The sequence below is a fragment of the Athene cunicularia genome, assembly GCF_003259725.1.
Source record: "Athene cunicularia isolate RWA chromosome 1 unlocalized genomic scaffold, athCun1 chr1_part1, whole genome shotgun sequence".
In the NCBI taxonomy this organism is placed as follows: domain Eukaryota; kingdom Metazoa; phylum Chordata; class Aves; order Strigiformes; family Strigidae; genus Athene; species Athene cunicularia.
The window spans coordinates 125,159,798-125,186,385 of NW_020799091.1; the positions used below are offsets into that span (position 1 = coordinate 125,159,798).

Here is a 26,588-nt window from a genome sequence, read left to right on the forward strand (position 1 = left end):
GGGGGGTGGGGGGGGTGTAAAAAGAGGGAAGTTTTCCTCATTAACCTGTGTTTGTTCATGTAGTCTACTATGGGAACTGAGATGTGCTAATTATTTTAAATTGATTCAACTTGTTTGCCAATTTGTCACACCAGTAGCCTCAGATGTGGGATAAGGAGAGCAAACTTTGGCTTCAGTGTTTGCCGGGCTGACAGCTTATATAATGTGCAGTTTTTGAATCAGTAGGGGCAATTTTTACAGCCTGAAAAAATAAGCAAGAGTGTTTCATGCTTGGATGGGAGAGAAGAGCACTTTATCCACTTATCCTTTACTTTGTATACTGCTGTTGTTGGGTGCTCTAGCTTTTACATGCAAATAAACTTTATAAAGAGAGAGTTTATTGCAGAAAATGTGTACATATTACAGACCACATATACAACACACTCGCATTAATTTATGAGTAACAATGAGCAAAAGCTACTTCAGATGGTGCTGACGTAGAAAACTGCATCTCTACAGACTGTGGTGGAAGGCAACAGACCAACCTCCTGTCATAAACAGTTCTTTTGTGTGTTTTCCAAGAAGCGTGCAAGCATTGTCTAGCCCTCACAGCCATCAGCAAAGAAGTTAGGTCTGGTTTTATCACTGTATTACAGGCAGAGAAGGAGGTACACTGAAAAATGAAGTGACGAGACTAACAAATCTGTGTAAGCAGCAAAACAAGATACCAGAAGTGCCGACTTGCCAGCCTGTCTCATTACATCGTGCCTGCGTGTCCTGGGCAAACCCCATTCTTTCTTTTGACTCTGTTTGTACATAGCATCAGTGATATAGCAGGCTTCAGCACTGATTCTGATTGTGATTTTCAGACATAAATGTATAATTTCCCTGATATAACCTATCCTCAGGCTCCCTATTGGTAGAAAGATCTCTTCCTTTCTTCACTGGGGTAACTGAGAGATGATTCTAGATGTGTATAGGTGTCACAGAATGGATAAATTTAAAAAATCTCAGAGGGATGAAAAAAATCAAGAAGCCTGTGAGCATTACCCTGGATGTAAGTGTTGTGGGGAGGCAGCAGTATGTTCTCAGTCCAAGGGTAAGTCATTATACTGTGCTTCTCCCCTCATAGTGGACCACAGGGTGAGGTCCTACTGTACATTTACTGCCCCAAGGGTACTACTCGTGTCATGGAGCAATGAAACTGAAAAGCCTGCTGTGCAGGAATTCAGCAGGTTTTTGGTAACTGCGTTGCCATACAACCATTTCAGTTGCCTTCATGTTTGAACTTTTTTTTGGTAGATTGTGATGACATCTGTAAAAGGAGTTTATTTTTAATTGCAATTCATACAATTCTTACCTCGCCATTCTTAATTTCAATCAGTTAATATGGGGGTTAGGTGGGCTAAGTTTTTGCATTTGCTGCTCTGCAGTAATGACTGTTTTGCATGTTTTGGCCCTGAAACAGGAGGAGAACCAATCTTCTTTGCATTAATTGCAGAGTGAAAATGGTTATACTAGCAGTTACTGCAGGCTGGTTGGTGCAGTTTGAAACTACCCAAGTTTCATTGTGAAATTAGCCTGTTTGTGTGGCTTGGGAGATAACTCGTGCAAGCACCTGAAACAGATGATATTTGAACTCCTAAGAGCACATTGTATAGCTTTTTGCCATAGCCCAGTCATAGCTGACATTTAAAATGTGCAGCAAGAAAGAGGGATTGAGTTTAGAAGATATCTCAGTAGAGGTACTGCAGCCCATCTGGGCTTTTCAGAATGAGGAACTGTACCCAGCTGGGTATCACTGGATGGCATCTTTGTTGTCTGCTTAAATAATAACCAGGTGCACTGTGTGTAGGAAGGGATTGTCAGGGGGAGAAAAACTTATTTAGCATCAAGCTAAGAAAACAGCAAAGCACTGCTGTTTAAAAGGCTGTATAAAGAGCTGGACCTGTTGCTTTCCTTCCAGTGCTTAGCAACTTTTTTCATTTTAGGAACTTTCCGCTGTACTTTCTGTGAGACTGAAGTGGAAGAAGATGAATCGGCAATGCCCAAAAAGGATGCAAGGACACTCGTGGCAAGATTTAATGAGCAGATCGAGCCCATCTATGCGCTGCTTCGTGAGACGGAAGATGTTAACTTAGCCTATGAAATCCTCGAGCCAGAACCCACAGAGATTCCTGCCCTGAAGCAGAGGTGGGAACATACCTGGTCTTCTCTCACTGTGCTGCTTCCTTGTAGCACGCTCAATTACTCCATGAGACTTTCCCAAACCTTGTGCAGCCTCTGGCTGCATTGAGAACTTAGTTGTTCAGTACCAACTATGCAAACAACTGACAGATTCCCCAAGGAATGTGTGGTTTATAAGAAGATAAAGGGCCATAACAATTTTTTACTAAACAAGGTAGATGACTATTCTCTATTCAGTCTCCTGCATGTAGTTTTCTGGAGAGTGGGGTACTCAAATTATCTGCTGCTTGCTGTGCTGCAGCTGGTATGTATACTAAGCCCTTGCCCCAGTATTTAAGAAATACAAACTGCAGCCATTTGGCAAAGCCATGAAGGTGCCATCTACACTGTCTTCTTTCTCTCAAACCCTTATTTTTCACCTATTCCTTTTGATTCTACCCAACTTTTGAAACTAATCTGTCTGCATTCTACACTTTGCTTTCTAGTTTGAAGACATTACTTGTAATAAGGGTATTTTTTCTTCTAATTTTCTCCTACTTGTTACACACCTCTTCTTTTTGGGAGGAGACCATGTTATAGTCAAAAACTCTTTGAAATGTTCCTACCCATGGGAAATGACACTTTCTTTCAGAACATTCCTAGCTGTAGAAAAACAGATGATGTTTAAATAATGCAGAAGGATGTGGGGAGCTGTCAGTTTTGTCAGCTGTGGTGAAATGTGATGCACTTCTCTGTGTTTAAAAAAAATTAATTAAACACGCAGGAGGGTTGGAAAAAGTACCACAAGGGGAAGCATTCCAACAGTGCCTTGGGGTGCTTGGCTTTAGCTAATGGTAGAGCAAGCAGGATACTCCTTTGTTCTCTCAGGCTAACCTTGAGAATGAATGTTCCTAATTTATTTATGCTAGACAGTTTCTAATTAATATAATAAAAAATTATTTGTCTGTGGTGTCCTGGTTTTGGCTGGGATAGAGTTAATTTTTCTTCTTAGTAGCTAGAATAGTGTTGTGTTTTGGCTTCAGTATGGCATTTGGTTCAAGAAGAATGTTGATAATACACAGATGTTTTCAGTTGTTGCTAAGAAGTCAAGGACTTTTCAACCTCCCATGTCTTGCTAGTGTGCAGGTACACAAGAAGCCAGGAGGGAGCAAAGCCAGAGCACTGGACCCAAATTGGTCAATGAAATGTTCCATATCACATAAAGTTATGCTTAGTATATAGTGGAGGGTTGGCCAGGGATAAGTTCTTCCTCCCACCTGTACAGTTCAATATCTTAGCTATTAGGAGCAAGCATTTCCCTACTCAAGAGAAATGGTTAAAACCATTTTGGTATGGAGAACAGTGGTTAAAATATAGATATGGGAAGGCCCCTGCTTCCCGACTGATCTTTCTCTATCTACTAAGCATGATGTGATATGTTATGGAACATTTCATCGGCTAATTTGGGTCAGGTGCTCTGGCTCTGCTCCCTCCCGGCTTCTTGTGTACCTGCACACTAGCAAGACATGGAAGGTTGAAAAGTCCTTGATTTCTTAGCAACAACTGAAAACATCCGTGTATTATCAACATTCTTCTCGAACCAAATGCCATACTGAAGCCAAAACACAGCACTATTCTAGCTAGTAAGAAGGAAAATTAACTCTATCCCAGCCAAAACCAGGACATATGCATAGTCTCTTTCTAGCCAGGAAGGTAGCTAATTTTCCTTATCATTCTGATACATAAACAGAAGCAATATAGAGAGGGGAAAAGATTTTTATAAGGTCACTCAACATGACTTTGGTGATATGGGGAGTCTTTGAAGTTTTATGCTCAAGCTGAATCACTAACCTTTGCTTTAAAAACCCTTTTCTGTAGTTTGAGTAGTAGAACTGGGATAACCTTACTAAAAAGAGTAATTTCTCAGTCTTCCCCTTCTGTGCACAGGAAGTTATAACAGCAGAAGCCTGGTGCAGTCCCATGATTAAATAGCAGCACCCACTTACTTGACTCTTGAATACTTAAAAAACATTGTAAATGATTAATTACTTTGTGCAAGGAATGACAAAACAAATAGCTGGCTTTTTAAATGCTTACTTGAACACAATTTGCTTCAGCACATACAATGATTTAATTATTTATTAACTCTTATTAATTCAAAGTAGCTAATTGCATGAAAGCGCTGCTGTGAGATTTTTTTCTTTTTAAAGTGTCAAACCCTGGGTTAATCATTCCGTCTGTTTTTATGGAGCCTTGAGTGTCTGAAATAATTGACAAAACTGACATTTTGTGATTCTGAAACAAACAGAAAAGGTCGCGAAGTGCCTACATCATCTCTTTGCACTGACACAGGCAACTTCATGTGTTTTCAGGAGAGTTACAGCTCTAAGCGACCACTCTGACATTGCATAACTGTCATTCACCTGCCGTGGGAAACTGGGCAGATCCTCATTTATATCTTTCTAGGAGGTCATTAATTTTCTTAACCTTGTCAGAGCATGAATTAGCCCCACAGGTTTTGAAATAAACCTGCTTTGCCCAAGCCCTTCTCTGTGGTTTTCTAAAACAGATGGATTTTGATATCCCCTCCATTTTCATATGTCAGAATTGTATGGTTTTATCCAACAAAAATCTTCACAGAATTGGTTTTCTGTGGTCATGTTATCAAGGACCATGGGCTGGCTGTTACGAAGTTGAAGCTCTTAAGAGCAGCTAAGTGAAAAACTGCTTTATTTCAAACATGGCACAAAAAGAGTTATCCCCATTACGCAAGATCTTTTCTTAATAGTCTGGGCAGGATTGAGATGAATATTTCAAGTTATTTCCCCATTGCACAGTGTGGTTTCTCTGGGCCATACCTCGGCTATGTTGAGGATTATTTATGTCGCCTTTAAAGGCAGCTAACCACTCACTAAGGGATTTCCATCGGGTTAAAAAAAACAATGGGTCACAAAGCAAACATAGCCACATCTGGGCCACTGAGCTGCCACAGTTCCTGGTTGCAGGACGGCCATGCAAAGGCTAGACCTAGGTGGGGAAAAAGCAGATCTGCTCTGAGAGAGATATGTATTTAAGAATGCACTCCCTTCATCTGCTCTGCACTGCCCATAAGGCAACTGGCACCTCTGGCCTTTTGCTCGTGCCTGATCCGTGGTGTTTAATCCTGTACTTTGGATTGGGGTTGCTGAACAGTAGGATTTCTTCTGGCAGTAAGCAGTATTTCCCTGGTCATGCAGTCTCAAGGGGATGCTGACTCCTACCAACAGTATCGTTGAAGATGCAGTTCCACAAACAATGAAGTAAATTGAGACCCATTTGCAAAACTCACCGGGGTCCGAAAGCAGACAGCAAGTGTCTGCATGGTTCCACCTAAGTGTGGGACATTGCAGTAGATGGCTTAAAGTAATTGGTACTGTAGGTGTCTCTTAGAGTTGTTACTTTCATTTTCTAAATGTTCCTGATGTCATGGAATAAGTGCTTTGCTGCTAAATGATACTGCGTAGGAAAAAAAGTCCATTCAGGCACACTTACAGGGACCTCTGTGCAAAAGTATTATTAGGCAGTTCCTGGCACTCCTGAGTATTTAGCTGTCACGCTGCAGTCATGGGGAGGGAGAGCTTGGGGGAGAGCTGCATTGTGTATCTTGTGAAGAAAGTGGATTACATAAAATCGTCAGGGAAACGCTAGTTAGAGATTTCTATTGTGTGGGAAGCAGAGTGGTGCTTTTCACAGAACACATGCCTGTCTTGGAGAGCTGAAAGGTACCAACACTTGAAATAACACATTGGGAAGAAGGTCTCTGTGTGGTTCCTTGGGTTATATAAGCAATACATGTGCATGAGTCTTCTGCCCCAAAATTCAAGGCTGCTGTGAAGCTCTGCTAGTGGGTCTGGCTGCAGGAGAGAACCAGTGGACAGGTGCTAACATGGATGCTGTAAAGTATTTTGCTAACAGACACCAGAAAACTCACTGTTGGGAGAAACTGCAGCTGAACATGGTATTTGTTATCTGGGGAAGAAAAATTATTACTGACCTGCATATTTTCCCCTCACTGTTTACCCCTAAAATTCCAGCAGAAGTAGCTCATCAAGCAGTGGTTAAGTTTTTGCTGGATTAAAAAAATGCATATTACTCAGGTCTTTTTCCAAGTGCAACCTTATTTTAAGCTTGTGGGTTGGAGGAAGGGTTGTAGGTAGCAGTGACTGAACCATGCTCACTGACAACTTCTGTCAGCTCAGCTGTCAGCAGAGCAGGAATGCTCCAAAGTATCCTTGGTGGATTTGCTCTGGACAAGAGGAGGAGTCCAGGCAGGTCTGATACCTGTGAAAAGCCTGAGGTACCACTGGCAGTCAGATGACTGAAATTATGTGGCTGAGGGTGGGCGCAGTCTGCAGTCAATCTGTTTCTCTGAGAAGATGAAATATGATTTTGAAGTATAGGAACGGTCATGTTTGGCTTCCCCCACCCAGACAGCAGTGAGTTTCCATTCAGCTGCTTTCCCTGATTAATGCATATGTAACAGCACAGGCCAGAGAGAGTATTTTAGGCTTATTGCCATCGCTATGCAGAAAATACTCCACCTGATGTCCTCTTTCCATCAGATCCAAGCAGGAATGTTTCTTTTCTCCATCAGTCTCCTGAGCTAGAAAGGAGCCTGGAGGAAAATGTGCTGGCTGCATCTTCTCTCAGAAAGTAAAGGAGGGCTTAGGCTTTGACTGCTGTACCCTTCCCATCAGCCATCACCTTTCTCCAGCTTTTCCATGATGGAGACAGTTCTGTCTTCCCTTCTCCCACACACCATGATCACACAAAGCCCTTTGCCCAGCCCTGGTCCTCTGGTTTGAAGGTGCCCTCTGATCTCTTCTCCTTAACTCCCCAGTCTTCCTAGGAGTGTGTCTGTGGATAGTACAGATCTTCTGTGTAACACAGGAGATGTGACTTACCACAGGCCTCGTCACTCACAATTCAGCAAAGGTTTGAACTGCGCTTTTCATGGTGAGTTAACTTCTCCATGAGTCCTGTGATTAATAATTGTTCACAGGTCTGAGCATGTTGGGTCTCTGAGCCTATCATCTGACTTGTTTAGTGCTTTTTTTTAACGCAGTATGGGGTTGCTGTGAAAAGGCCAGAAAGAGACTTCTTTAAATACCAGATTACTGTTCAACTATGTTTAGCTGCTGTGAGTTTTATTTCAGGGTACTCCAGGATTTTATGTTTGTTTTTACATGACTACATCAGCAGCTGTAGTGCTGTCTCTTCTTTTCAGTGTCTGTTGCAAGAGTTGCCATGGCCACATTTAGGGTTTCCCATTAGAGACCTCCAAGTTCCCCAAACCAGCAAGCTGGTATAGAAATTCCTGGCACCATGTGTTAGAAATCAGACTTCAAGTTCTTGGGGCAAATCATGGGAGATAACTAATAATAGTTTAAGTGTTGCAATGCTGGCTGAGGAGGGGCTTGTTCTGAGTGCTCTGTTATTATCTCTTTCACTTTTATGTAGCAAGGAGCGTGCAGCTGGTGCTGGTTCGGGGACAGCAACTGGCCTTGCAAGTGGACACCATCGGGAAGCATGGACTACAAAAGGACCATCATATGAGGACTTGTATACCCAGAATGTTGTCATCAGCATGGAGGACCAGGAGGATCTTAACCGGTCTGCAACTGAAGGAAAGCCAGCCAGAGAGAGACCGATTTGGCTACGGGAGAGCACGGTGCAGGGGGCTTATGACCCTGATGAAATCAAAGATGGTAAGAAATTTCACAGAGCAGAAGTACTGCTCTACTTACATGATGCTCTTAGAGTGCTGTCAAAAATATGTTCCCCTGTGTGTGTGCAGCTGCTGTTCCCTACACTCCAGATTTTGTCTGCTCCCTTCTGCTGTGCAAAGCACCTGCGTGTAGGTAGATGTAAAAAAATCCTGGTTTATTAGCTCCAGGATTGAGATGTAGGTCAGCAAAGCTGAATTACCCACAAAATTGTTTGTGCTTCTAATTATCTGTTATGTCTTCCACCTTGAGAGTTTATTGCTTTTGGATGAAGGTCTTTCAGTCTCACTGAGAAAGCTGCCGCCCTAACAGGTCACTGCTGAAAACCAGCATTTATTAATGTTCAGTGACTCTGAAGCCTACCAAATCTACCAGCAGCACTGGTTTTGTGCTCCTAGCCACCTTCTTGCCAATTATTTTTCAAAATGTGTTTTATATGAAGAATATGTCAGGCATAAAGCTTCTGAAAGTAGAGTAGGAAGATCTGTCACCATGGCAGGTAAATCCTTATTACTTTCCATTTGTTTGTCGTTACCTTTGCTTTTATTTTCATTCCTGTTGGGGTCAGGTTGTCTATAGACAATAGGCAAGATCTTGGAACCACTAGTAGAAACATTTCATTTTGGTAAGTGTGCTATTTAAACTTACACACTAAAAATAGGAAGTAGAGACCTTCTATGATTTTTACAAGAGTGAATCAATAGATGTATTCTTCCAAGTCATTTGAGGATTACAGAATGAAACTGTTGATGCCTTAGGAAGAGAAGTTGGCTAAAGGGAACCACATATGTAAGCATAGAACCTGAAATGAGTGCAGTGCTCAGGAGAGGAGTGAAGAAAATGGATGTTAAACTGTGATTAGAAGATCTCTTAACAATCTTGTTTGCATATTAACACCTTTCAAGCATACGGATGCCAAAACTTTTTCCAAATTGATTAAAGGAAGTAAGATGATTGAAGCAACCTCCTCTTGCAGTCTGTAGCAATGTTGTTACTCACCAGCCGTGGTGTGTTTTCACCCCATTCTTCTGCTAGACATTCAGCTCGCCTGTAGTTTTAAACTGGCTCCTTGAGTTGACTTTTGGTGTACACAGCATAAATGTTTTTGAGATGCCACTGAAGGACATGGAAGAGGAGTACACGTCCTTACAGCATGATGGCCTCACTACTTAACCTCCACCACTGCTGGAGATCGAAGAGGGGACTTGTGGAAATAGCCTGAAATTGCTGCTGCAGCACGTTTCTGTAGCTCTTGGATGACATAGATAGGGAGAAAGGAAACTTGGGACGGTTGGCAGAAAAGAATCGCTGCTTGGATCTGAAAGGAACAGTTCTCACAACCAAGAGGCAGCCCCACTCCTGGCTTTATGGCTCAGACTTTGAGGAGTTACCCCAGGCTGTGGTTGTTTCACAGCTCTCAATGTGATGAGAGCTACGATATTATCTCACAGAGATGCTCTCCAACAGCCTCTTATTCTCTACAGTCACAAGCAACAGGCTGAGCACAAGACCTTCATTCTTCCTTTCTTTCAAGAATGTTGCCAATGCATTAATAATAGTAGTTGCAGCCATCATCCATTACTACAGCTTCATTTACAATAAAAACACGAGTCCCATGAAGTTAGGGGTGGGTCTTTTGGCCTTTATTTTACCACAGGAAAGGAGTGACCACAAACTCCCCTGGCTTTTAGTGCTAAGTGCAGAACTTACCATTTCTCAGTGATTTTTTTTCATCTCCAGTTGAAAAAACTAAGCAGTGAATTTTTGACCCTGGGGGAAAGGCTTGGGTGCCAGCTGCCTGGATGTGGTGCTGAAACCATGAGGATCCAGGTCTTGGAGAAGCAGGCAAGTGGCGTTAATGTATGAAGGCAGAATACTGTCACCTCAGCTCCAGCAATCGTTCATGGGCAGCGACTTTAGGTGCAGGAAAGAAAGTTTGCCACGGGGAGTCTGTCCTACTTTTGAGGCCTTGTTTTTACATAACGTTCTCTGTATTTGATTTTTTGTTCTGGGTTTTTTTCTTTTTTTTTTTCCATACTGCCTGTAGGTTTACTGGTGCTGGGGGAACTCATGGGCCTCTCATTTAAAGTAGGATTAGGGGATGTTTTCTGAAGAATGAAACTTTTTGAACAGAATTCTACCATTTGAATCTGTGAACTGTAGACACCCTGCCTCCCCAAGCCATGTCAAACTCTCCCAGCTATTATACAGCTAAGCTTACTGAAAGAGGAGCACAGGCCATGTGTCTTCAGCTAGGAAGTTGCAGTCCCCTTCAAATAAGAGGTGCAGGTAGGGAGCCAGAGAGACCGCCTGGGCTGCGTTTCAGCTTGGAGAGCCGGAGCTGTTTTAACACAGCCTTCCACACTGTGCTGCGCAGCTTGGCTGCAGGCTGGAAGCTGCATCTGCTTGGTGAGAGAGATCCTGCTCAATGCCACCACCACGTTCCTGTAATGAGCTTTTCCTCTTCCTGCCTCATAGGTGCACTTCCGAGCTTACCAGACATAGCTGCTTTGAATGTTGTTTTATAACACATGGTTTCTGTGTACTGCCTGGATTCATCTGCCTCTCTGTCTTAATCCTTATAGGTGGGGAGCTTGGCAGGGCAAGGCCTGGTTTTAGGTCTGTATTTATGGTCTGTGTCCCATGGTCTTGGTCATCACCGCAAGTCCTCCAGGCTGTGGTCATAGCACCTGGAAAAAAAAGGGACAAAAAGGAAGCAGCCTGTGCTTGTTCACCTCTGAAACAGCACCAAGATACTTGCTGTATCTCTGATGAGTGGCATCATTTGGAGTTTAGTCACAGGGTATCTGTATCTCGTGGTTTGAGCTCAGAAAGTGACTGCACACCATGCAGCTCTTCACTCACTCCTTCTGCCCCAGCGCTGGGAAGGAGAAGAATGCATCAAAAAGCTCAGGAATGGAGATAAGGACAGAGAGGGGTCACTCACCCCTTAAAATCACAGGCAAAAGACAGGCACATTAGGGGAGGAAAAGAAAGACATCACTTTCATTCAAAACACTAACAATGATGACACTTAGCAGACAGAATGGGACAGTGAGGAGCATTACCAAATCTTAAAGCACTTCCCCCCAACTCTCCCCCTTCTTCCCAGGCCCACCTTTGTTTCTGATGTTTCTGCCTTCCTCCCCCAGCGGTGCAGGGGCAGGGGATGAGGGGTGCAGTCAGTCCTGCTGCTTCTTCCTCCAAGGAGGGGGCAGCACTCTTCTGCATCCGCCCCTGCCCCGCGGGATGTCCCTCCCACAGCAGACAGCCCTCCACAGACTCTCTGAGTCCTCCTTACAGGATGCATCTTCTCAAGATACTCTGGCGTGGATCACCTCTGTGTGTTGCTCCTCCCAGCACCAAACTACAACAGTGTGGGCTGCTTCTTCCCACAGGGTCCTGGGGTCCCCCACATGTGAGTCTCTGCTCCTCCAGTGACCTCCATGGGTGGCAGGGGGGTCCCTGCCATCTCACCACTGGATACAGGGGGCTGCATGCTCTGGTGCACCTTCCGCCTTCCTCCTCCTTCCTTCCACTGAACTCGGTGCTCGCACAGGTGCCCTTCTCGTAACTCCTCCTCACCAGTTCCAACCCCCTCTCAGATCCCCCTTCTTAAATATGTTATCACAGAGGCGCAGCCACAATCGCTAACTGGCTTGGCCTTGGCCAGCAGGTCTGACTTGAAGCCAGGGGAGCTTCTAGAAGCTTTTCACAGGGGCCACTACTGTAGCCCCCTCCCTTGCCACCAAAACCCCCACCACATGCACAAACCCAGCACAGTATCTCAGAGAAGTGTCATCATCGGGTGCATAGTCTGGGTATCTGGAAGCCCAGATTTAGGTCCCAGGGACTGCTTTCTGCTCTACAGTGAGGCAAGTGCATCAGCCCAGCTGAGGGACACCTCCCTGAGGGGGATGTTTTCCAAGTACCCACCCATCATGTGTTCGTTGCCTTCTCTTGCAGTGTTCTCCTGGCCAGAGCTCTCAGCTGGGAGCCTCAGTGGCTCCAGGGCTCCCAGCTCACAGGAGATCTCAGAATCACAGAATCATCTCGGTTGGAAAAGACCTTGAAGGTCCTCCAGTCCAACCATGAACCTCACCCTGACCGTTCTCAACTCCACCAGATCCCTCAGCGCTGGGTCAACCCGACTCTTAAATGTCAATACTTGCTCTGCAAAAAACCCCGTAACTATCTTGTAAGGGAGAGAGGGAGGTGACATGGAGAAAGGGTGTGACTTGGCCAAGCGTGCTCAGCAGCACTAATGAATACAGGTGCAGAAAGCCTTCAGGGCCATCACCCAAATCTCTGTGAGGAAACACTAACTCCCTTCTGTCTGTCTGCAGGGGGCCGGGATCTGGATGCCTTCCAGGAGCGTGAGGAGGGCCGGGCAGCTCTGGATGATAACGAGGAGGTGATGCGTGCCCTGCTTATCCACGAGAAGAAGACACCTTCTGCTTCAACAGTCACCGTCGGAGGTGCTGCTCCTCTCTCCGGTGCCAATGCTAGTGACTCTGAGAGCGAGACGAGCGAGTCGGAGGAGGAATCTCCTCCCCGCCCTCCCGCCACAGCCACCACAACATACGGGCTGGAGGATGAGGAGGAGGATGAAGAGTTTGAGGTGGTGGCAGAAGACCCCACTGTCACGGTGGCTGGGCGTCCACACTCCTACAGCCAAGTGAGCCAACGCCCTGAGCTGGTGGCCCAGATGACGCCAGAGGAAAAAGAGGTTTACATAGCCATGGGGCAACGCATGTTTGAGGACATGTTTGATTAACTGCTCCCTGCCATGATGGTTTTTAAAAAGTGACTTTTTAAGACAGAGACTCCCTAGTAAAACAGAAGACTGAAGCGCATCTTTCCTCTCCTGTGTGTGGGGACACTGGGGCTCAGGACTGCTAATCTCAGGCCTCTTGCTCACCAGAGCAGGGGCGCTGGAAGGCTGCATGTGCCAAAACAGGGAGGGGAGGACAAGTCTCAGAAATGGGGTTGCTTTCAAGGTAAAAATCTGCTTCAGGGTGCCCCACGCAGGCACAGCTTTAACGTTCTCCCAGGCCCCAGCAGCTGCCTCCCCCCGATTGTTTTGAGTTGATCTTTGTTTCAGATCCTACAGATCCCAGTGAAGTCCACACCCACACCCTCAGAGGACTTAAAGGCTCTGCAGTCTGATCAGAGTGCTCCACAGAGGAGGGCATAAGTAACATCAGAGCTGCCTGTGCTCAGTGAGGGGAGAGGGAAACACTTGTCTGCTGGTGGCAGACTCGGGCAGGGCTTGTAGCTGACCACCTGCCAGCAGCCACTGGCCACCCCAGTAGCTTTTTCTATGCAGGCCTGTAGGCGGCAACTTTTTCTTGCTCCCATTTGCTCCTTACTTGGTCTCAGCACCTCAAGGTCAGGTGTAACTTGAAACACACAGAATAAAAGCCTTGGCAAGCACACACAGTCCCTCTTAGTCCACGTAATGAAAGCCCTCCCTAGATCTGAGCTGTCAGAGCACTCCGATTTATCAGGAGATACCTTCATTTTCCAGTATTGCTGCTTGTTACTGCTGCCTGGCCCTGTCCAAGCCCCAGTGTTGCAGACTGTTGGTAGTGGGCAGGGCCACAGCCAGGCAGTGCCAGACAAATAGCATAGGTAGTTTTATTTACAGTCAGACCAGGGCTGTATCATTTGAAGAGGAGTTATGCAATTTTGAATTCTGCTTGGGCACACACTTTTACCATAGAAAAACATTTATCAGTGCCTAAAGAGCAATATGATATTTTTAATGCTTTTCTCTTTCAATTGAAGATGTTGTTTTTTAAAATTGTTGCGTTTTCCTATCCAGTACTACAATAAAACAAAATGAGAAAAGAATTTTGTGTTCCAGAGGGTAGGGGTGGTATTATGTGCTGTTCCGTTTACATGGGCAGCATGAATTTGCTGTTCACTGAGACTGTAAATCTGTTTTATACTAACTATGCTTTCTATATTCTGCTAACCTTGTAATGCCTCCTTTGTGGTTTTGTTTTCAGCTTCTTGATATTTTAAATCCCCTCTTTTTTTAAACAGTGTTTTAAATTTGCTTTTAAGTCAATTTGAAGAGGAATAAATAAACAGAAACTTCTCCCCTTTGTCTTCTTTCAATTTGTTATGTGCCTAGTTGGGAATGTTGTTTGCTTACCATTTTGATTTACTCGATTCAAGAAAAAAAAACAATTTGAGGCTCTCCTTTGAGGGAAGGACTATTTGAAATCCCACTGCACACTGTTTCTCCTTACCAAAGCTTCCTTAAATGCCTCCTGGAACCTCCTGCACTACCAGGAAGGATGTTTCATTACACTGGTGCTGTGGGAGGCCTTTTTTGATTTTTGCACTTCAATTCCTTTCCTCATTCCTCGAGGGAAATGTAGGCTGATGGTGGAGGTCTCACAGACATCATATTGCTAGTTAAAATGGTACTCTTGTGGAGACAGACTTCCAAGATCTGGTATCAAGCTTCTAGATATCAAGCCACAGAGCTGGTAAGTCAGACTCAATCATCAGCTGACAGAAAAAAAAGTGCATACCAATTCTGTCTAGATTTAGTCTCACTGAATTCAAGGTTAACACTTCAGAAAAGCAGGTAGATTTACAAAGAGTCGAAGATGGAAACTGAGAACTAATCCTGAATACAGAACAACTACTCATACCGAGTGTTTAGTCTGCAGAATCACAGAATCGTCTAGGTTGGAAAAGACCTTGAAGATCATCCAGTCAAACCATTAACCTCACACTGACCATTCCCAACTCCACCAGATCCCTCAGCACTGGGTCAACCCGACTCTTCAACCCCTCCAGGGATGGGGACTCCCCCCCTGCCCTCGGCAGCCCATTCCAACACCCAACAACCCCTTCTGCAAAGAAATACTTCCTAAGAGCCAGTCTAAACCTTCCCTGGCCCAATTTGAGGCCATTCTTTCTTCTCCTATCACTTGTTCCTTGGTTCAAGAGACTCATCCCCCCTCTCTGCACCCTCCTTTCAGGCAGCTGTAGAGGGCCATGAGGTCTCCCCTCAGCCTCCTCTTCTCCAGACTAAACCCCCCCAGTTCCCTCAGCCGCTCCCCATCAGACCTGTGCTCCAGACCCTGCACCAGCTCCGTTGCCCTTCTCTGGACACGCTCGAGACATTCAGTGGCCTTTTTGGAGTGAGGGGCCCAAAACTGAACACAGGAATCGAGGGGCGGCCTCACCAGTGCTGAGTACAGGGGTCAGATCCCTTCCCTGTCCCTGCTGGCCACGCTAGTGCTGATAAAAACTAAGTTTATTAAAGCTTAAGTGAAAAAATACAGGGGTTTACTGTAAGAGCACTGATACTACATCTATATCCAGCATAATAATCTATAAAGTAGTGGGTTTCCTTAAACACATTTAATTATGGTTTGCATGTTGGTTGTCAGTTTTATCACTTGGCAAGGCCTGTCCTGCAGATGAGAGAGTTGCTGTGTTGGTTTGTAGGCTATGCTGTCCATCCCTCACCACCACATGCAGCCCTCGGGAGGACTGGCGAGGTCAGGATACACGAGCAGATGCTGTGATTGTTTCCTGCCCTCTCTAACAGCTTCTGGCTCTTGGAAAGGATGGCTGCTCTGCTCCTCCAGCCAGTTAGGGCTGTTGTCGAAGGACAAATATACGCAGCAACTGCCCTGTCATTACAAGTGCTGCTTGAATGAACAGGAGCACAGTTGAAAGTGCCTTTTTTTCTTTTTTTCTTTTTTTTGCAATTGAAGCAGGGCTCTGCACGCATGCCAGGAGAGGAAGAATGACTGCTGCTGCAACAAAGCCAGCCACCACCAGCAGGTTGGTGCTAACGCAAGGGATGAAGCCATCAGTTTTGAGGAAGGCCCCAGCCATTTCCTCTGGCTGCTGAACCCCATGTGCTGCATTAAGACCAACCCAGTAACACCGTGAGTGCTCAAGCGCTGAAGCCTTCCTGGGCAAATGTTCTGTCTAACCCTATTCAAACCAGTTTCTGTGTCTGCTTTCAGCCTGAAGTGCGTTTTATGTGATGAGTGCACTTGAGGCCAGGGCATTGCAGCTCAGGCTGGAAAGAAAAATGCAGTTCTCAAGCTGCTCGTGTTCCCCTCCCCAAAGGTCAGAGGTGCTGGGTGCCTCTCCCAGCTGGGCAAGAGCTGCCTCTGTCCCTGCTCCCACTGCAGGTCAGGGAAACTGTGTTAGAGTGATGGTGTCCTCCCTGGCCCAGCACAGAACAGGCCAGGGAAGATCAGTAAAGCTGCTGATGGGGGGGAAGATCACCATCAATGCTGGAAAACAGGAATCACAGAATAATCTCAGTTGGAAAAGAACTTGAAGATCCTCCAGTCCAACCATTAACCTCACACTGACCATTCCCAACTCCACCAGATCCCTCAGCACTGGGTCAACCCGACTCTTCAACCCCTCCAGGGATGGGGACTCCCCCCCTGCCCTGGGCAGCCCATTCCAACGCCCAACAACCCCTTCTGCAAAGAAATACTTCCTGAGAGCCAGTCTGACCCTGCCCTGGCGCAGCTTGAGGCCATTCCCTCTTGTCCTATGGTTTGTTCCTTGGCTCAAGAGACTCATCCCCCCTCTCTGCACCCTCGTTTCAGGGAGCTGTAGAGGGCCATGAGGTCTCCCCTCAGTCTCCTCCAGACTAAACTCCCCCAGTTCCCTCAGCCGCTCCCCATCAGACCTGTGCTCCAGACCCTGCACCAGCTCCGTTGCCCTTCTCTGGACACGCTCGAGACATTCAGTGGCCTTTTTGGAGTGAGGGGCCCAAAACTGAACACAGGAATCGAGGGGCGGCCTCACCAGTGCTGAGTACAGGGGTCAGATCCCTTCCCTGTCCCTGCTGGCCACGCTAGTGCTGATAAAAACTAAGTTTATTAAAGCTTAAGTGAAAAAATACAGGGGTTTACTGTAAGAGCACTGATACTACATCTATATCCAGCATAATAATCTATAAAGTAGTGGGTTTCCTTAAACACATTTAATTATGGTTTGCATGTTGGTTGTCAGTTTTATCACTTGGCAAGGCCTGTCCTGCAGATGAGAGAGTTGCTGTGTTGGTTTGTAGGCTATGCTGTCCATCCCTCACCACCACATGCAGCCCTCGGGAGGACTGGCGAGGTCAGGATACACGAGCAGATGCTGTGATTGTTTCCTGCCCTCTCTAACAGCTTCTGGCTCTTGGAAAGGATGGCTGCTCTGCTCCTCCAGCCAGTTAGGGCTGTTGTCGAAGGACAAATATACGCAGCAACTGCCCTGTCATTACAAGTGCTGCTTGAATGAACAGGAGCACAGTTGAAAGTGCCTTTTTTTCTTTTTTTCTTTTTTTTTGCAATTGAAGCAGGGCTCTGCACGCATGCCAGGAGAGGAAGAATGACTGCTGCTGCAACAAAGCCAGCCACCACCAGCAGGTTGGTGCTAACGCAAGGGATGAAGCCATCAGTTTTGAGGAAGGCCCCAGCCATTTCCTCTGGCTGCTGAACCCCATGTGCTGCATTAAGACCAACCCAGTAACACAGTGAGTGCTCAAGCGCTGAAGCCTTCCTGGGCAAATGTTCTGTCTAACCCTATTCAAACCAGTTTCTGTGTCTGCTTTCAGCCTGAAGTGCGTTTTATGTGATGAGTGCACTTGAGGCCAGGGCATTGCAGCTCAGGCTGGAAAGAAAAACGCAGTTCTCGAGCTGCTCGTGTTCCCCTCCCCAAAGGTCAGAGGTGCTGGGTGCCTCTCCCAGCTGGGCAAGAGCTGCCTCTGTCCCTGCTCCCACTGCAGGTCAGGGAAACTGTGTTAGAGTGATGGTGTCCTCCCTGGCCCAGCACAGAACAGGCCAGGGAAGATCAGTAAAGCTGCTGATGGGGGGGAAGATCACCATCAATGCTGGAAAACAGGAATCACAGAATAATCTCAGTTGGAAAAGAACTTGAAGATCCTCCAGTCCAACCATTAACCTCACACTGACCATTCCCAACTCCACCAGATCCCTCAGCACTGGGTCAACCCGACTCTTCAACCCCTCCAGGGATGGGGACTCCCCCCCTGCCCTGGGCAGCCCATTCCAACGCCCAACAACCCCTTCTGCAAAGAAATACTTCCTGAGAGCCAGTCTGACCCTGCCCTGGCGCAGCTTGAGGCCATTCCCTCTTGTCCTATGGTTTGTTCCTTGGCTCAAGAGACTCATCCCCCCTCTCTGCACCCTCCTTTCAGGGAGCTGTAGAGGGCCATGAGGTCTCCCCTCAGCCTCCTCTTCTCCAGACTAAACCCCCCCAGTTCCCTCAGCCGCTCCCCATCAGACCTGTGCTCCAGACCCTGCACCAGCTCCGTTGCCCTTCTCTGGACACACTCGATTCATTCAATGGCCTTTTTGGAGTGAGGGGCCCAAAAATGAACCCAGACATTGAGGGGCAGCCTCACCAGTGCCGAGTACAGGGGTCAGATCCCTTCCCTGTCCCTGCTGGCCACGCTATTGCTGACACAATCCAGGATGCCATTGGCCTTCTTGGCCCCCTGGGCACACTGCTGGCTCCTGTTCAGCCGGCTGTCAATCACCCCCCCAGGTCCCTCTCTGACTGACAATGGAATGTTTTAATCTTTTCTACTAAGCTCTCAAAAATTGGCTTCCTCCATCCAATTCTCCTTTTCCTGTGCTGCTGCCTCCTTCAAACAGACTCAGATTAAACACTGTTCCTCTGTGAGGGTCAAGGGATAAGAAGATCCCCTGGAGGAAGGGCAGAAAAACAGCATCACCTCCTCCCCGACATGAAAGGAGCCCTTCCTCGGTGATGCCTGCAGCGCCAGGGCGTGCTGCGGAGAAGTTTGACAGGGCCTGGGAGGGGGGAAGCAGCCAGCTGTGCTTGGGTCTCCCGCCGTGCCCCCGTAGGAGGAGAGAGAAAATTGTCTCAGGAATCAAATGCAAGACGAAGCCTTCATGGAAATGGAAAGTTTATGAGGAGGTGGAAGGCCTTGTCAGCAGCAGGGCAAGCCAGCGGGCTGCCCGGTGTTCTCTCCTGGGCAGGTTGCAGAGGAGAAGCAGCAGCAGCAGCCCTATTTCTCTGCTCTGGTATGTTTTGGTGTAAGCAAATGGGGCTGTGGGTTTGGTCCCTTGGAGGAGGGAGGTGTCACGCAGTGCTGCAAAAAATTGCTCTGGGCTGTTCTAGGGCTGGTATCACCTAATCCCCCTGGAAACCGTGTTCCTGGCTTGTTCACAGGAGGCTTTGGGTCATTGATCTAAGCACAGACAGCCAAGGATCCCTAAGCATCACAGTATACACCAGTTTGAAATGTATTGACTGTGAGACAACACAGCCTCTTCTCCAGGAGTGGGGGAGCTGGGGCTGAAGAGTAGCTTCTGTCTGCTGAGCTGCTTCCAGAATGATGATCAATATTTATAAAGTCCAAGGAGATCATCACTCATACAGTCCTGACAGGAGGCGTAGCCAGATGCTTGAAGCTGTTTAAGAGGTGATTGCAGAGAGTCATGGAGAGGCCACTGCCTAAAAGGAGTGGCAGACCAAAGCTTGGGGAGTGATGTCTGATTGCTTGGTGCTCCTAGAAAGCTGCCTGCCTGCCTGCCTGCCTGCTCCTTCCTAGCAGAGAGCAGAGCACCGGCAGCGCCAGGCTGTCGGAGACTACAGTCCTGTCACTCTCTGTGGCAGAGCTATTTTCTCTCTCTTTCAAAGTTATCCAGGGAAATCTGGGCTTTTGCTTGTTTGGGATACCTAAATAAACTGCCAGAAAGTGGTTTCTTATTTACCATCATTAATTAGATTGAGAGAGAATGAACCTAATTTATATTTAAACAAAAATCAGATTCTGGAAGCATCTGCTGTATCATTAAAAAACATTCAGGACAGCACATATTTGTGCTTCCATCCTGGAAGCAGCAGACAGAGAGTCTCTGAACAAGGTACTTTAAATATAATAGGTATTTTTGCTTAAAATATGTTTCTGACCTAAATATAATTTCATTTCCATCCCTTTGAACAGTTTGATGCTAATGAACCAGCCAGGGATGGCAGAGAGGAGGCTGAGCCAGCCGCATTGGAAGCGGCTCGGCTCCACTGCAGTGCGTTAGAGACCCTGCGTGCGCTTCACCCTGGCTGCACACAGCGCCAAATGCGCAAATCCTGCTGAGAGCTGCCCACAGCAGCAGGAGGAAACCTTGGGCTGCTCAGCCAGAGAAACGGGCGGGGATCCAGCCTGAAAATTAAGGCTGATCAAATATTGTTCCACAAGCATTAATTCCCACATACAAAAAAAAAAAAAAAAAAAAAAAAAAAAAAAAAAAGTACGTCTGGCAAGGAGGAAAAATCACATTTCATACAGATGTGATTAAAGCCCTGACATATTGCTTCTGCTTATTTTTTGCCTGGAATCCATATTGCCAGCCTCTGCCATCCCATTACTTGCTGGAAGAAGGAGGGTGAGCAGTGGTAATTTTGCAGTGAGCTAAAATTGTGTGTAGAGCTGAGAAGCCTGGATCAGTTCCAGCTGGTAAAGTGATCATCCTAGTCTCAAATATTTTTTCCTGCACTTCTGACAATGGAAATTTGCCTGATCCAGTGCCAAATTTGCCAGGCACTGTTAGCAGAGTCCACAGTTTTTTCTATGTCCTCTTAACAGACATTATGGGTATGCCAAAAAATATTTAATGGTTGCTACCAGCTGACCTGGGCAAGCTTAGGTTGCAGTGTCTGTCCCATATGGGGCAATGACAGGTTGGGCCATTTTGGTCAGTTAATCCATACCTCTTCTTAGCAAAGGTGCTGGTTGTTCTTCTCCCAGTCAGTGCTGATGGCCTCTGATAAACACAAGACCTCTGCAATCACACCCAGGCCTCAATTTAAAACACAGTTTCAGTCCTTTCTCCAACATCCCCAGCACCAAGCAGCTCTGGCTCGTGCCACAGCCACCACGTGGCAATGTCACGCTGAGGTCCACCATGCAGGGCTTGGCCATGGCTGCCTCGGGCTGTACCACGGTCACCAGAGAGGTTTAATGAACGGCAGGTCTCTGCTTTCTCCAGCCTTGAGGCCTTGGCTGGGCTCTGGGGCAATGGTACTAGGCACCCTAATTTCCTCCAGTGGGGAGGGAACTGCCATCAGCCCCAGGCTGGCCACTCCCTTACACACAATCTTTGCTGCTTGAACTAGATATGATTTGGTAGGACTGAATTTGATCTTTTGTTCTTTTTGTCCCTTGGGAATGTTTTGATTTGCTGAATTTCTCATGTTTCCCTGCTGTTCCTAACAAAAAAAAAAAAACAACAAAACCACCATCTTTTTTTAATGCAAATAAGGCTGTAAAATCTTTTTAGGGAGATGTATCTGCTCTCCCTGTGCTGTCACCACAATTATTCTTCCTTTGCCATGCAATGCTTTCTTCCAAGAAGAAGTGCTTTCAGCATCTCTCAGCCTTTCTGGTGATGTCAGGAGATGAAAACTATCCCCATTACAACAGGGGAGAGTAGAGGGAAATGGGGTTAGAGGAAAATATGGCCTTTAGACAATGATGCATCTTGAGAGATGTTTCGGGAGTTGGCTCATGGTGCATTTATCCTGGTACATTCCCTTGCCTCAGAGCCCATTAGGAAGGATAATATTCTCCAAGTGTGCCAATATCTTGGAAGTTATACAAAGGCATCAGGAAGGTCCCAAGTTAGCCATTGACTTCAGCAGGAGCCTGCAGGTCCGTTTGGATGATATGACTCCTACTTTCACCATGCTGGAAAGTTTGGTGCAAGAATACCTCACAGCAATGAGCTGCTAAAATGAGTTCAGTGTCACATTAGAAAGTACTTTTTTCTTTGACTGTTTCATCTGAGTGTGCTGTTACATCTGTGTGTGAGAAACAAGCGCATAAAGTCATGTAGGGTCTGCCCCAACCTCCTGAGACATGTCTCCCTTTGTGAATGTTACCACATGAGGAATTTTGTATGGTTTAGATAGGAGCTACTGCCAAGAGCAGCAAATAATAGTTGAAGTTTCTGTTCTAATGACAGTGACGTCATTGCAGCCTGTCTGAAGTATGGAATAAAAGAGCTTATCTCCACAGATGGCAGACATGGATTCTTCCAGTTGGACAGGTATCAAAACGCCACAGTTTCAGCCCTTTCAGTGTTGTTCATTTGGTTTTTTAACTCTTTGCACTTTTTGCTTCTCATGCAGCAGGCACTAGCATCTTTAGTGCACCAATGGACCAGGTGCTAAAGACCCCTGGCTCAGCACGGTACTAATGAACTCCTCAGGGGATTGCTAATTCCCATGCTAATGGAGTCTGCCCCTGCGAAAGTGTGAGTCAAGCCATTAGAAATACCTAAACCAAGCCAAATGAATACTGTGTGCCGAAGCACATTTGTTCAGGTCATTGAAACCAATGAACAGGCAGTTCAGGGAGCTGGGGAGACCTCCTGGCCCTCTACAGCTCCCTGAAAGGAGGGTGCAGAGAGGGGGGATGAGTCACTTGAGCCAAGGAACAAACCATAGGACAAGAGGGAATGGCCTCAAGCTGCGCCAGGGCAGGGTCAGACTGGCTCTTAGGAAGTATTTCTTTGCAGAAGGGGTTGTTGGGCGTTGGAATGGGCTGCCCAGGGCAGGGGGGGAGTCCCCATCCCTGGAGGGGTTAAAGAGTCGGGTTGACCCAGCGCTGAGGGATCTGGTGGAGTTGGGAACGGTCAGGGTGAGGTTAATGGTTGGACTGGAGGAGCTTCAAGGGCTTTTTCAGTCTAGATGATACTGTGATTCTGTAGACAGGAGATGAACGGCTCCCTGTTTGCAGAAAGTGTCTAGTGCACTTCAAGTCCGCAGTGCATGTAAAAACTTCTTCATGTCTAACTCAGTAATGAGAGCATCAACACTGGAAATACACCTGGAAAGGAAATAAATCATGCATTACTAAGGTTTTATTTATAAAGTTTGTTGAGTAGAAGGGGGCTGTGAACCAGAACCTTTCTCTGTCCCATATGAAACACCCTTTGGCACCTGGGGATGTAACAATAACGCAGAAATGGGAGCCACTCTGACCTCATGGCTGCCGATGGATTGCTCCAAAAGGGAAATCCAGCATTTTTTAGAGCTAGAAGGAGCCAAATGCTCAGTGAGACCCGTGCAGTCTGTGCCATAGCAGTGACAGCTGCAGAAGCACAGAGAGAGTTGTTGTGATTCAGATACTCATTCTCGTCCTCTCTGGTTTTTATAGGAGCCACAGCCGCGCTGCAGGATTCATGGAACACATTAGTGGAAAAAACTATACACGGAGCTCAGTCCTCTGCAGATGGTTACTCTAATTTCTTGCTGGCCTGTCCACTTCCCCTCCCTTCCCCCAGGCCTCCCCTTGTATTTTGAAAAGGGAAAATATGAAAAAAATTGATTTGTCCTTTAAACTAGGAGAACAAAACAGATGATACCCAAGCCTATAGCTTAATGGCAAGAAATCAAGGAGAACAGGTGGTTTCAGGTGGCTCTCAGTCCATCTCGCTGATAACTTTTCCTCACACCAAGGGCTGTAATGATGCAAAATCACAGAATCACAGAATGGCTGTGGTTGGGAGGGACCTCTGGAGGTCACCTGGTCCAAACCCCCTGCTCAAGTAGGGCCACCTTGAGCAGGCTGCACCCAGGACCATGTCCAGATGGCTTTTGAATATCTCCAAGGAGGGAGACTCCCGGGGCAACCTATGCCAGTGCTCTGTCACCCTCACAGTAAAAAAGCATTTCTTGATGTTCAGACCGAGCCTTTTGTGTTCCAATTTGTGCCCATTGCCTCTTTTCCTGCCACTGAGGACAGTCTGGCTCCATCCTCTTCACGCTCTCCCTTCAGGTGTTTATATACATTAATAAGATACCCCTCTTGAGCCTTCTCTGCTCCAGGCTGAACAGTCTCATCTCTTTCCACCTCTCCTAAGATGAGAGATGCCTCAGTCCCTTCATCATCTTTGTAGCTATTCGTTGGACTCTCTCCAGTATGTCCATGTCTCTTGTACTGGGGAGCCCAGAACTGGACACAGGACTCCAAGTGTGGCTTCCCCAGTGCTGAATAATGGGGAAAGATCACCTCACTTGACCTACTGGCAATACTTTACCTAACACAGCACAGTACACCATTAGCCTTCCTTGCCACAGGGGCATATTGCTGGCTTATGTTCAACTTGGTGTCCACCAGGACCCCTCAGATCCTTTTCTGCCAAGCTGCTTCCCAGCTGGGTGGCTGCCAGCATATATTGGTGCACTGAGTTGCTCTTCCTCCGAGTGCAGGACTTTGCTCTTACCCTTGTTGAACTGCATGTGTCAGCCCATTTCTCCAGCTTCTTGAGGCCCCACTGGATGGCAGCATGACCATCTGGCGTATCAGCCACCCCTCCCAGTTCGGTGTCATCAGCAAACATGCTGAAGACACACTCTGCCTCATCATCCAGATCATTAATGAGATGTTCAACGGGTTTGGACCCAGTATTGGCCCCCTGGGTTACAGCACTAGTTACTGGCCTCCTACTACACTCTGTGGTGCTGATAACCATGCTCTGGGCCTGACCCTTCAGCTCCTTTTCAGTTCATCTCACTGTCTGCTCATCCAGCCTGTATTTCATCAGCTTCTCTGTGAGGATCTTATAGGAGAAAGTGTCAAAGCCCTTCCTGAAGGCCAGGTAGACAATATCCAATGTCGTCCCCTCACCTACCAGGCCAGTCCCTTTTTCACAGAAGGTTATCAGGTTGGTCCAGCATGGCTTCCCCTTGGTGAATCCATGCTGGCTACTTCTGATGATACAGACATCTTCTCGGAGGTATGGATGCTTGGAGCAAGGGTTTTTCTCCCAGCTCTGCTCCCTTAACCGCCCAGCAGCGCTGCTTGTGAAGCTCCCCTCTCTATGACAAGTGGTGCATCTTATTCTGAAGCAGTCACAGGAGAGTGAGCTATATTCCTAGAGCTGAGGGCAGGTCTCTCCTCTTCAACTCATCCCAAGGGGACAGGGCAGGGGGCGACCCATGCACATTTACAAGGCAGTTCACAACCGCCCATGGAAGTGGAGAGGAAAGTGGAGAAGTATCAGGAGAGCAATAAACAGGGCACTTATCTCCTCCTTAATCACAGCCCAGCCTTCAGAAGGTCTGCAGGGAGAGCTAATGGATTAAATACAGGTATTAAATGAAATCTTGGAAACGTTTTCCTCACCTGGCAGGACCAAGAAGCCGAGGATACGAGGGAGCACTCCCAGCATGTCTGGGCTGTAAGAGGCAGCCAAGAGAGCAAGGGCTGTGGTCACTTGTAGCCAGCTGTGGGATTTAATAACCTGAGTTTGCCCTGTTGGTGCCAAGGCCAGTCCTGAAATTTCCTGAGTATGTCCTTCAGCAATCCCAGATGGACCTAAGAGGGTGCTCCTTCTCAAGTTACTTTTAGCAGGAGGAGGTTGGTCTGTGTTTTATTTCACTATGGGTACTTGCTGCAGTGTTTGACCATCTGCATGGCTGGTCCCCACACATGATGCACATGAGCAAAGAGCTGCAGCTCTTTTGCAGCCAAAGACTACAACAACGTCCTAAGAGATGCCTTGATCAGTTACTGATATGACCTGCGCAAAATCTTGCAAGTGTGTCCTTAAAATGCTTGTTCAAGTCTCTAGGTCCCATTTCATCAGAAGGAAGGCTCCAAAATGTGTGGCTGAAGATGAGGGGTGATGTCTGTCCTGGTGTGGCTGAGTGCAAATGGGAGCTCGCCAGGAAGGTTTCCATGCGTAAAAGCTCTGTTCACAACTGGGAAGTGGAGGTGGAACAATGTATTATTAATCATATACCCTAGTGCATTGGGTTTTAAGCTTTTCTCCTCCTTCCTCTCCTGGGGACTCCTCCTTAAAAACATTAGGAAAAGCAGTGCTTTTCATCATCTGGGGGGTTTCCAGAATGTGTGAACTAGCCCTGCCCCTCAGGTGACTGTAGTACAGCTGGGTGCAAGGGGTTATCTGCTTTGTCCTTTACTATGTGGATGGGATGGTTGGAGTCCCTTCATGACCAGGCAGCTTGCAAGTGTTCATGGAGAGGTCAGCTCTGTCTGCAGCCAAAACTAACGACGTGAACTCAACTCCAAAAACTTAGCTTCAAGTGCTGTGGGCGAAGATAACACATCTGTTGGGAGAAAGCAAATCCCATTAATAAATGGTATTATAATTCAAAGTATTTTCTCAATATAAAGCTAAATTAATGTAATTCACTTCTTAGGGACAAATCAACAGCAATCGGGATAATCAAATTGATCTTTAAAATAATCCAACACAAGTAGAAAAGCCTATTTAGCTAAGTAATGATGCCAGTCATTTTATTCAGTCACTTTCAGAGTATAAAGAGAATCCTTCATCTTTGGAGTCAGTGACATTAGTTCCTCCAGCTACTTCTCCTTTTCATAGCACGATTTCACTGGCTAGGATGTCTGTCTCCCGCAATCCTCATGCCATCATCACCTAAATAAACCCCCAGCAGAAGCCATGTTTCATTAATAGACACCATTAACACCTTCTGGGTCCATTATAGAAGCACTGGGAACTGAACTGTCATTAGAGGTTGCTTGAGCATTATCAGGAATATAGACCCACCCCGCCCTTACATTTTAAACAAAACCACACTGTGCTCGCTGCTGCCGCTGTATTGACAGTGGGGAAAGGCCAGGCTGATGATGTGTAGCCAAGATCA

General features: G+C 46.7%; 1 protein-coding gene across 1 annotated transcript in view; it reads left to right on the forward strand.

The window, feature by feature from the left end:
* Positions 1–13,993, forward strand: part of GTF2E1 (general transcription factor IIE subunit 1) — a 63,568-nt gene extending 49,575 nt beyond the window's left edge. The window contains exons 3-5 of the mRNA XM_026849346.1: positions 1,971–2,172; positions 7,645–7,892; positions 12,257–13,993. Of these exons, the coding sequence (XP_026705147.1) occupies positions 1,971–2,172; positions 7,645–7,892; positions 12,257–12,687 (881 nt within the window). The 3' untranslated portion in view covers positions 12,688–13,993. The remainder of the gene's footprint in view (positions 1–1,970; positions 2,173–7,644; positions 7,893–12,256) is intronic.
* The last annotated feature ends 12,595 nt before the right edge of the window (positions 13,994–26,588 follow it).